Genomic DNA, 11,301 nt, shown 5'->3' with positions numbered 1-11,301 from the left:
TAGCCTTTGCTGTATCCAGTGCCTTCAGCCGTTTCTTGATACCACGAGGAGTGAATTGAATTGGCTGAAGACTGGCATCCGTGATGCTGGGGAGCTCTGGAGGAGGAGGAGATGGATCATCCACTCAGCATGACAGGCTGAAGATTGTTGCAAGTGCTTCAGTCTTGTTTTTTGCACTGAAATACTGGGCTGTCCCATCACTGAGGATGGGATATTCCTGGCACCCCATCCATCAGTGGCTGCAACGTGAACTATCTATAAGATGCCCTGCGGCAACTCGCCAATGCTCCTTCAGCAGCACTGTCCAAGACCATCACATCTTTTACAGAAAAATTGGATAAACATTTTAAAAAGTGGAAGGTACAGGGCTACGAGGAGAGAGAGTGCGGCAGTGGTACAAGTTTGGGATTGATAGCTATGGGGAGAGAGCAGGGCAGGGAGATTAGTTTGAGATTGATACAGAGCGGTAGGGAGAGCACGGGGTTGGGGGATTAGTTTCGAGTTGTTTCACTGTCAGATTGGGACAAATGGCATGTAAACTATGATTCTGGAGATGTTGAAAGTTCATTAACCATTGGCAGATGATACTGAGCTACAATCAGGCAGTGGCCCAGAGCAGTGTCAAAATTGAACTTCCTGTTCTTTTGGATAATTCAGACCATTGCACCTACCATCTACCTTCAGAATAAGAAACAGCAACTTGTACCTCCAGCCCATCGATTTGAGTCCAGTAAGGGCTGTGGTTCTTGATGTGAACTGACAAGTCGAGAGATCATGAGTTCAGGTTCTCCAAGGCAAGTTGGGTAAAGGAGTTTAATAAACTGAACACTGGGAAGAGTGGGAATGAAAAGCCGGGAGATTCCTGTAAAACAACCCGGCCTGTATGACAAACGCTCTTAATTGGCCCTAGCAAATCAGTCAAGATAAAACGATGGCTGCTGTGTGATCATGAGTCAGTTAACCCAGGGCCTCTATAACATCCAGTCACATAGTCTGTTCCCTCATTTATACCTTAGATTACAGCTCAGCCCACTCTACAGCTTAACTCACACCGAATCCCACTCCCCTGTGCTCACTGACCTCCACTGGCTCCCAATCCAGCAAAACCTCCCTTTAAAATACTCTTCTTTTCAAATCCCTTTATGACTTTGTCCCTCTCTATCCCTGTAACTTCCTCCAGCCCCTACACCCCTCCCTATCCCTGTAACCTCCTCCAGCCCCTACAACCCTATCCCTGTAACCTCCTCCAGCTCCTACACCCCTCCCTATCCCTGTAACCTCCTCCAGCCCCTACACCCCTCCCTATCCCTGTAACCTCCTCCAGCCCCTACACCTCTCCCTATCCCTGTAACCTCCTCCAGCCCCTACACCCCTCCCTATCCCTGTAACCTCCTCCAGCCCCTACACCCCACCCTATCCCTGTAACCTCCTCCAGCCCCTACAACCCTATCCCTGTAACCTCCTCCAGCCCCTACACCCCTCCCTATCCCTGTAACCTCCTCCAGCCCCTACACCCCTCCCTATCCCTGTAACCTCCTCCAGCCCCTACACCCCTCCCTATCCCTGTAACCTCCTCCAGCCCCTACACCCCTCCCTATCCCTGTAATCTCCTCCAACCCCTATCCCTGTAATCTCCTCCAGCCCCTACACCCCTCCCTATTCCTGTAACCTCCTCCAGCCCCTACACCCCTCCCTATCCCTGTAACCTCCTCCAGCCCCTACACCCCTCCCTATCTCTGTAATCTCCTCCAGCCCCTACACCCCTCCCTATCCCTGTAACCTCCTCCAGCCCCTACACCCCTCCCTATCCCTGTAACCTCCTCCAGCCCCTACAACCCTCCCTATCCCTGTAACCTCCTCCAGCCCCTACACCCCTATCCCTGTAACCTCCTCCAGCTCCTACACGCCTATCCCTGTAACCTCCTCCAGCCCCTACACCCCTCCCTATCCCTGTAACCTCCTCCAGCCCCTACACCCCTCCCTATCCCTGTAACCTCCTCCAGCCCCTACACCCCTCCCTATCTCTGTAATCTCCTCCAGCCCCTACAACCCTATCCCTGTAACCACCTCCAGTCCCTACACCCCTCCCTATCCCTGTAACCTCCTCCAGTCCCTACACCCCTCCCTATCCCTGTAACCTCCTCCAGCCCCTACACCCCTCCCTATCCCTGTAACCTCCTCCAGCCCCTACACCCCTCCCTATCCCTGTAATCTCCTCCAACCCCTATCCCTGTAATCTCCTCCAACCCCTATCCCTGTAATCTCCTCCAGCCCCTACATCCCTCCCTATTCCTGTAACCTCCTCCAGCCCCTACACCCCTCCCTATCCCTGTAACCTCCTCCAGGCCCTACACCCCTCCCTATCCCTGTAACCTCCTCCAGGCCCTACACCCCTCCCTATCTCCATAACTTCCTCTTGAGATCTCTGCACTCCTTTAATTCTGACCTCTCTCACACCCCTGATTTTAATTGCTCCGCCCTCTTTATAGATACAAGTTGTGCCTGTCTCAAACTTTTCAAACACTATACCAAACATTTTATTTTCTGAAATATTATTCTTAATGAATCAACATTAACTGCTCCCAGAGTCACCTGAGGGACCTTGTATCTCAGTTTGACAGCTCACTGAAATACTCTTTCCTCATATTAGGACAAGCCTGAGAAAGCAGGACAATTTTAAACCTATGAAACATGTGCCACACAAACCTTCCTACCTTTTTAAGGCAGTGACCAGGTGTGGATTCAATGAACCAAGTGACCTCCCACTAGACTGTTATGACTGTGTGATGCCTCAGCTGCCTTCACAAGGGTCAACAGATTACAGCTAAGCTGGTTGTAGGTGAGGGTGAGACTTGGCTGTGATTCCCCATACTTTCAAGCCACTCGGGGCCTAGACTCGAGTGAAGCATAGACATTTGTTTCAGGGTGGCTTGATCCTGTGAAATCCAGATCCCAGGATGAGATGGTTTGGTCTCCAGTGAAGGGACAAAGTTTACTTCAAAACTGCCCCTATGTTGGCCCTGTTCAGTAACGATTTCACCCAACTCTCCCGGCTGTGGAAGGAACTCCACCTGAAACACTAACCAGTGTTTCCTCTTCCAGGAGCTGATCACCTTGAACTCCCTCCACTACCGACGCACAGTAGCAGCAGTGTGTGTACCGTCTACAAGAAGCACTGCAGGAAATCACCAAGGCTCCTTCAACAGCACCTTCCAAACCCACGACCACTACCATCCAGAAGGACAAGGGCAGCAGATACATGGGAACACCACCACCTGGAAGTTCCCCTCCAAGTCACTCACCATCCTGACTTGGAAATATATCACCGTTCCTTCACTGTCGCTGGGTCAAAATCCTGGAACTCCCTCCCTAACAGCACTGTGGGTGTACCTACACCACAGGGACTGCAGTGGTTTAAGAAGGCAGCTCACCACCACCTTCTCAAGGGCAATTAGAGTTGGTCAGTAAATGCTGGCCCAGCCAGCGATGCCCACATCTCAAGAATAAAGTTTTTAAAATACCAGCTGTTGTGTATATCCAGTATTTTTCGACTTTAAAATTTCACTCAATCAATGGCAATTTGTAACCAAAAGCATTTTATTACAACATTGTACAGAATATAGGTTCTGTAACTAACCTTGTAAACATTCAGCAGTAAATAAAATTGTAAAGCAGCAACCACAAACATATCAATAATGCTTACACAGTGATGCAGAGCAACCTTATCCGTTTAGAAGGTTGGGATGCAACCTGATCGAGATGTTTAAAAATGATGAAAGGATTTGATAAGAGTCAATGCAAAGAAAACGTTCCCTATGGTGGGAGAAACCAGACCTTCAGATTCGAGCCAGACCATTCAGGGGTGTTGTCAGGAAGCATTTCTTCACACACAGGGCAGTGGGAATCTGGAAATCTCTCCCCGCAAATCCTCGGAGGTTGAGGGGGTCGGTCAATTGAAAATTCCAAAATTGAGATTGATAGTTTTTTTTGGAGCAGGGAAATAATGATAGGCAAAGGTGGTAACTGGGATTAAGATCCACATCTGCCCTGATCTGACTGAATGGGAGAGCTGTCTTGAGGGACTGAGTGGCCTCCTCCTCCTGTTTCAATGTAACAGGGTCGAGGGGCTGAATGGCCTTTCTCTTGCTCCTATGTCCCATTGCTTTACAGTAAATGGAGAGAGCTGTATGATTAACAGTCAGCTGGGGCTGCACTGAAAGTTACTGCAGGAAGGAAACATATAACTGGCTATAATATTAACTGTTGATTTGTAGAGTATGTCTGAGTCAGAGATGTCGGCTTTGGGATTGGAACTGTGGGGGAGAGGGAAAGAGCTGCTCTGTGGGGGAGAGGGAAAGAGCTGCTTCTGAACACGCAGAATGTCACTTTCAGGCAGGGTTGAACTCAAATCTGTAATCAGTCACACAAGGGTTAAACAATCACCAGATCTTACAGCACAGGATGAGACCATTCTACCCATTGTGCCTGTGCTGGTACCTTGGTAGAATGATCCAATTCATCCCAATTCCCCATGCTCCTTCCCAAAATTCTATTCTTTCAACCATTTATCCAATTCCCTTTTGAACGTTCCTATTGAATCTGCTTCTACCATCCTTTCAGACAGTGCATTCCAGGTCACAACAACTCACTGTGGAAAATAATTCCCTCAGTTCCTTTACCAATCACCTTCAATCTCTGTCCTCTGGTTAGTGACCCTCCAGCCACTGCTTGTGGGGGAATAATAATGTACACTTTGTGTAACTGTCCTCAATCACACCTCCTTGGATTGTCCCCCAGGGTCGAAGGTGATTTGCTTCCACTCCGGTTCAATGGGTTCTGAGGTGGCTGATAAGTCCAATGTGTGACTTGCAGACTCTGCCACATGCGGGGCAGGTGGTGTTGAAGGGGTTGTGTGGATGGGTTGTTTGGGGGCGGAGGGGCGGGGTGGTTATGCGCTCCCTCCGAAGCCTCGACTTCTCCTCTGCACATTCCCGATGGAGTCTCTCCGTGTTCGGTGCCTTCCCGAATGAACCTTCTCCATTCTGGATGGTCTCCCATGGAGTCGATGGGGATGTTGGACCTCCTCAGGGAAGCTTTGAGGACATCCCTAAAACGTTGCCGCTGTCCTCCTGGGAGTGTCCGAGTTCCAGGTGGGGCAGTTACTTTGGGATTCTGGTGTCAGGCGCACGAACGACGTGTCCCACCCAGCGGAGCTGGTTTTGGGGTGATTCGCGCCCCGGTGCTGGGTGAGTTGGCCTGGGGAGAGGACGCTGCTGTTGGTCCACCCTTCTGGCCAGTGGATTTGGAGGATGTTGTGAAGGCATCGCTGGTGGTTACTTCCCCAGTCTTCTCCAGCGCTTTGAGGTGCCGGCTGTAGGTTGTCCAAGTCTCTGAAACATTTCGGAGCCCAGTGATCACAGCTGCCCGGTAAGACAAAACTTAGTCTCGGGTTTGAGATCCTGATCCTCAAATGCTCTTTTCCTCAGTCAACTGAAGTCTCACCCATGGATTGCACTTGTTGAGGACTATCTTTGATTTGGGGAGAATCCTTGGAGCAAGAGACTAAGAGAAACAGTACAAGGTGGGCCCGGAGGTATAGACATTGTGTATGAATGGGGATCACCAGCGTATCACATAATGCATTTCCTTTAAAAGGCTGAATATTGCAGATGCTGGAAACCTGAATGCAAACAGAAAATTCTGGAAAAACTCAGCAGGTCAGGCAGCATCCGTGGAGAGAGAAACAGAGTGAACGTTTCGAGTCGATGACCTTTCACCCTGTCATAAACCTTCCCCTTTTGTTCAGCTCCCCCTCCCCTCAATTCAGGCTCTGACTTGTTTAAAAACCATTAACATTTTCCCAGTTCTGGTGAAAGGTCATCGACCTGAAACGTTAAGTCTGTTTCTCCACAGATGCTGCCTGACCTGCTGCATATTTACAGCATTTTCTGTTTTTATTTTATAATTTATTTATTTTGGAGAGGAAGCCATTTTAGGCAGAAGATCAGGAGGTAGGGACCTGTCAGAACAGGAGCTACATCCAATAATTCCAACTGTGCTGAAGTAACTTTTCACTGAATTCTATAAGCGCAAGATTATTTTACACAAAGAGAGAGAATGAGGGAGGTGTGTCTGTAACAGAACCACAGTCTGCATCTTCATCTGGATCCAAACAACTGAAGGAGGTAGATGAAGATTTGGACAATGTCTGTGTAGAGTCTGAGTGCCCCATAAACATACTCCTCTGGGCTGATGGAATGTCGTCTGTTGCCCAGGATCAGCTGAGTGTCAAAGGCCAAGAACTAGAAGAGAAAGAGAGAGAGAGAGAGAGAGGTTAATGAATGTTGAAGGAGCGAGGGCCCGGAGAAAGAGGAGAGGGGGCCCTGAGATTTGGGGTTGGGGGAGAGGGGGGGCGGATGGAGCGAGGTGGAGGGTCCTGGAGAGAGAGAGAGAGAGAGGAGCCCAGAGAGACAGAGGTGGGGTGGGGCACAGACAGAGAGGGGGGGTGCAGGGGAGAGGGGGGGATGGGGCAGGAGTTGGGGGAACAAGAGAGAAGTGGGGGCCAGAGAGAGACCTTTGGGAAAAATGATCCAGGCTCTTAGTGATGGCAGCTGGCGAGAGGCAGTGTGAACATACCCACTTTATATGAAGGGAGGTATAAGGGTGAAAGAGGAACACTCCCTTTGACAGGATGGATGGTGATCACTGTCTCTGGAGAACACTGGGTCCAGATCACTGTGGGATCAGCATCCAGGGCAATGGCTGTCATCTTATTGTCAGTAAAACAGCAGCAGCCCTCAGACTGATCATTCAAACAGTTCGGGAAATGGCAACATCACAACAGCGCAACACAGGGCGATGTGCAGCCTGCATTTAGGCACAATTCAGAGACAGCTTCACTCTGTATCTAACCCCGTGCTGTACCTGTCCTGGGAGTGTTTGATGGGGACAGTGTAGAGGGAGCTTTACTCTGTATCTAACCCCGTGCTGTACCTGTCCTGGGAGTGTTTGATGGGGACAGTGTAGAGGGAGCTTTACTCTGTATCTAACCCCGTGCTGTACCTGTCCTGGGAGTGTTTGATGGGGACAGTGTAGAGGGAGCTTTACTCTGTATCTAACCCCGTGCTGTACCTGTCCTGGGAGTGTTTGATGGGGACAGTGTAGAGGGAGCTTTACTCTGTATCTAACCCCGTGCTGTACCTGTCCTGGGAGTGTTTGATGGGGACAGTGTAGAGGGAGCTTTACTCTGTATCTAACCCCGTGCTGTACCTGTCCTGGGAGTGTTTGATGGGGACAGTGTAGAGGGAGCTTTACTCTGTATCTAACCCCGTGCTGTACCTGTCCTGGGAGTGTTTGATGGGGACAGTGTAGAGGGAGCTTTACTCTGTATCTAACCCCGTGCTGTACCTGTCCTGGGAGTGTTTGATGGGGAGAGTGTAGAGGGAGCTTTACTCTGTATCTAACCCCGTGCTGTACCTGTCCCGGGAGTGTTTGATGGGGACAGTGTAGAGGGAGCTTTACTCTGTATCTAACCCCGTGCTGTACCTGTCCTGGGAGTGTTTGATGGGGACAGTGTAGAGGGAGCTTTACTCTGTATCTAACCCCGTGCTGTACCTGTCCTGGGAGTGTTTGATGGGGACAGTGTAGAGGGAGCTTTACTCTGTATCTAACCCCGTGCTGTACCTGCCCTGGGAGTGTTTGATGGGGAGAGTGTAGAGGGAGCTTTACTCTGTATCTAACCCCGTGCTGTACCTGTCCCGGGAGTGTTTGATGGGGACAGTGTAGAGGGAGCTTTACTCTGTATCTAACCCCGTGCTGTACCTGTCCTGGGAGTGTTTGATGGGGAGAGTGTAGAGGGAGCTTTACTCTGTATCTAACCCCGTGCTGTACCTGTCCTGGGAGTGTTTGATGGGGACAGTGTAGAGGGAGCTTTACTCTGTATCTAACCCCGTGCTGTACCTGTCCTGGGAGTGTTTGATGGGGACAGTGTAGAGGGAGCTTTACTCTGTATCTAACCCCGTGCTGTACCTGTCCTGGGAGTGTTTGATGGGGACAGTGTAGAGGGAGCTTTACTCTGTATCTAACCCCGTGCTGTACCTGTCCTGGGAGTGTTTGATGGGGACAGTGTAGAGGGAGCTTTACTCTGTATCTAACCCCGTGCTGTACCTGTCCTGGGAGTGTTTGATGGGGACAGTGTAGAGGGAGCTTTACTCTGTATCTAACCCCGTGCTGTACCTGTCCTGGGAGTGTTTGATGGGGACAGTGTAGAGGGAGCTTTACTCTGTATCTAACCCCGTGCTGTACCTGTCCTGGGAGTGTTTGATGGGGACAGTGTAGAGGGAGCTTTACTCTGTATCTAACCCCGTGCTGTACCTGTCCTGGGAGTGTTTGATGGGGACAGTGTAGAGGGAGCTTTACTCTGTATCTAACCCCGTGCTGTACCTGCCCTGGGAGTGTTTGATGGGGAGAGTGTAGAGGGAGCTTTACTCTGTATCTAACCCCGTGCTGTACCTGTCCCGGGAGTGTTTGATGGGGACAGTGTAGAGGGAGCTTTACTCTGTATCTAACCCCGTGCTGTACCTGTCCTGGGAGTGTTTGATGGGGACAGTGTAGAGGGAGCTTTACTCTGTATCTAACCCCGTGCTGTACCTGTCCTGGGAGTGTTTGATGGGGACAGTGTAGAGGGAGCTTTACTCTGTATCTAACCCCGTGCTGTACCTGCCCTGGGAGTGTTTGATGGGGAGAGTGTAGAGGGAGCTTTACTCTGTATCTAACCCCGTGCTGTACCTGTCCCGGGAGTGTTTGATGGGGACAGTGTAGAGGGAGCTTTACTCTGTATCTAACCCCGTGCTGTACCTGTCCTGGGAGTGTTTGATGGGGACAGTGTAGAGGGAGCTTTACTCTGTATCTAACCCCGTGCTGTACCTGTCCCGGGAGTGTTTGATGGGGACAGTGTAGAGGGAGCTTTACTCTGTATCTAACCCCGTGCTGTACCTGTCCCGGGAGTGTTTGATGGGGACAGTGTAGAGGGAGCTTTACTCTGTATCTAACCCCGTGCTGTTCCTGTCCTGGGAGTGTTTGATGGGGACAGTGTAGAGGGAGCTTTACTCTGTATCTAACCCCGTGCTGTACCTGTCCCGGGAGTGTTTGATGGGGACAGTGTAGAGGGAGCTTTACTCTGTATCTAACCCCGTGCTGTTCCTGTCCTGGGAGTGTTTGATGGGGACAGTGTAGAGGGAGCTTTACTCTGTATCTAACCCCGTGCTGTACCTGTCCCGGGAGTGTTTGATGGGGACAGTGTAGAGGGAGCTTTACTCTGACTCTGCATCAGCAGTGATACAGTGAGTCTCATAGGGAGCTCAGAGATAGAGACACCAGGGCTCGACAATCAGCTCGGGAGTGATCGGGACAGCACTCGCTGACAAGAGGAAACGTCACTCACCAGAGTAAAAACAATGGCTGCTATTGCAGAATACAACATGTGAAGCCACGGAATCTGCCGGAATACAAAGACATGGATTAATCTCAGTGTTCAAATTCCTTCGACAGCACTTTCCAAACCCTCGACCTCCAGCATCTAGAAGGACAAGGGCAGCAGACGCATGGGAACACCACCACCTGGAAGTTCCCCTCCGAGTTACTCACCGTCCTGACTCAGAAACATAGACAACATTTAACTTGTCGGAAACTCTCACGCTTTAATTGACGGAGCAGAACATTTCCCTCATACGTTTAACCATAAGCGAGAAACCCATTTCACGGTTTACTTTACACTGTCCCTGAATTAAACATTCAATTCCCCCCGAATCAGCCCCAAAGTGACTCTTCACTCCGGAGAGCTTATCCCTGTTCTAACCTTCCCCAGCCAGGGAATTTCTAAATTCCAGAACTCTCTCAAAATGAGTTTCTTTCCCTGGAGATTTGCTCTCGAGCTCAAGCTGAGCCACTCTTCCAGCCTCATGGTAACTGCTCAGGAGCTCGGTCTTTTCAACTAGGCCATGAGCTCCCTCTCACATTCCTGTGCGGTGAACCACAGGGACCTCTGGCTCCCTCTCTCCTGGATTCCGACAGACTAACTCCCCTGACTCAGATACTGAGTAATAGTTTTAGGAAAATCCACCTCCACCTCCATCCCTTTCTCGTGCAGCCTCCCTTTCCTTTTCTCTTTCTCCCTCTCTCCCTCCTTCCCTTTCTCTCTCCCTCCTTCCCTTTCTCTCTCCCTCCTTCCCTTTCTCTCTCCCCCTTGCCGGTATTCAGTCCTCACTTAGAGTGTTGAGCGTGACTTACATATTTGAAAGACAGAACAATGGTAACGACAATCCCAGCAACAAAGAGACCAATCCCCAGGGCACAAAACAGGCCTCCACACGAAGTGAAATCCACCTGGAATAAATATTGCTGCCGTTAATTCTCTGTACGTCTCCCTCACACCCCCCACTACCCCACCCCCCGCCCCACCCACAACACCGCCCCAGTTCACTGCTCCCCCTCACCCTGTCCCCACCATCTCCCAGGCCCCGTTACCTTGGTCTGGAAGCAGAAGATAGTGACACCGAGACAGACCAGGGCAGTGATCCCGAGGCAGAGAAACACAGACTTGGTAGTGTGGTAACTGCGGACACAGGAGTGAAAGATTATCGAGCTACAGAGACCAGGAACAGTCACAGACTCTGAACACACCAGCTCCAAGCGCCTGACATTAATCTTACAGCACAGAAGGAGGCCATTCAGCCCATTATGCATGTGCCAGCTCTTTGAAAGAGGTATCCAATTAATCTCACTCCCCTTGGTCATTCTCCATCTCCCTGCACATTGCTCTTTTCCAAGTATTTATCCAATTCCTTTCTGAAAATTCCTATTGAATCTGCTTCCACCGCCCTTTCAGGCAGCGCCTTCCAGATCACAACAACTCACTGTGTAAAATAATTCTCATCTCCCCCTCTGGTTCTTTTGCCAGTTACTTTAAATCTGTGACCCTCTGGCCAGTGGGAACAATTTCTCCTTACTTACTCTCTCAAAACCCTTATTAAACCTTCCCTTAACCTTCTCTGCTCCAAGGAGAACAACCCCAGTTTCTCCAGTCTCCCCACATCTCAATGAGGGTGCACAACAGGCACCAAATTATTTACCATCCAATAAAATGTGTGCAGGGAACCAGAATGTTTCAGGAAAAATGCAGCAACCTTCCAATGAATAAAGTTGGTGACAGCGATGGAGGGATCAGCTGGACTTTGACATCTTTCTCTTCACAGGGTCCATGGACTGGACATGAAAGCACTGGGTTATCTCCCAGTGGGGTCT

At 50.2% G+C, this 11,301-nt stretch overlaps 1 protein-coding gene across 1 annotated transcript in view; it reads right to left on the bottom strand.

Moving 5' to 3' along the window:
• Positions 1–3,579: 3,579 nt before the first annotated feature.
• The window catches only part of LOC144686897 (protein lifeguard 3-like), a 59,315-nt gene continuing 51,593 nt past the window's right edge, over positions 3,580–11,301 (bottom strand). The window contains exons 7-10 of the mRNA XM_078552724.1: positions 10,525–10,612; positions 10,288–10,383; positions 9,443–9,496; positions 3,580–6,302 (exon numbers count right to left, since the gene is read on the bottom strand). Of these exons, the coding sequence (XP_078408850.1) occupies positions 6,159–6,302; positions 9,443–9,496; positions 10,288–10,383; positions 10,525–10,612 (382 nt within the window). The 3' untranslated portion in view covers positions 3,580–6,158. The remainder of the gene's footprint in view (positions 6,303–9,442; positions 9,497–10,287; positions 10,384–10,524; positions 10,613–11,301) is intronic.

The sequence above is a fragment of the Cetorhinus maximus genome, chromosome 11 (genome assembly GCF_964194155.1).
Source record: "Cetorhinus maximus chromosome 11, sCetMax3.hap1.1, whole genome shotgun sequence".
Lineage (NCBI taxonomy): Eukaryota > Metazoa > Chordata > Chondrichthyes > Lamniformes > Cetorhinidae > Cetorhinus > Cetorhinus maximus.
This window is presented reverse-complemented; position numbering and strand designations above follow the sequence as displayed.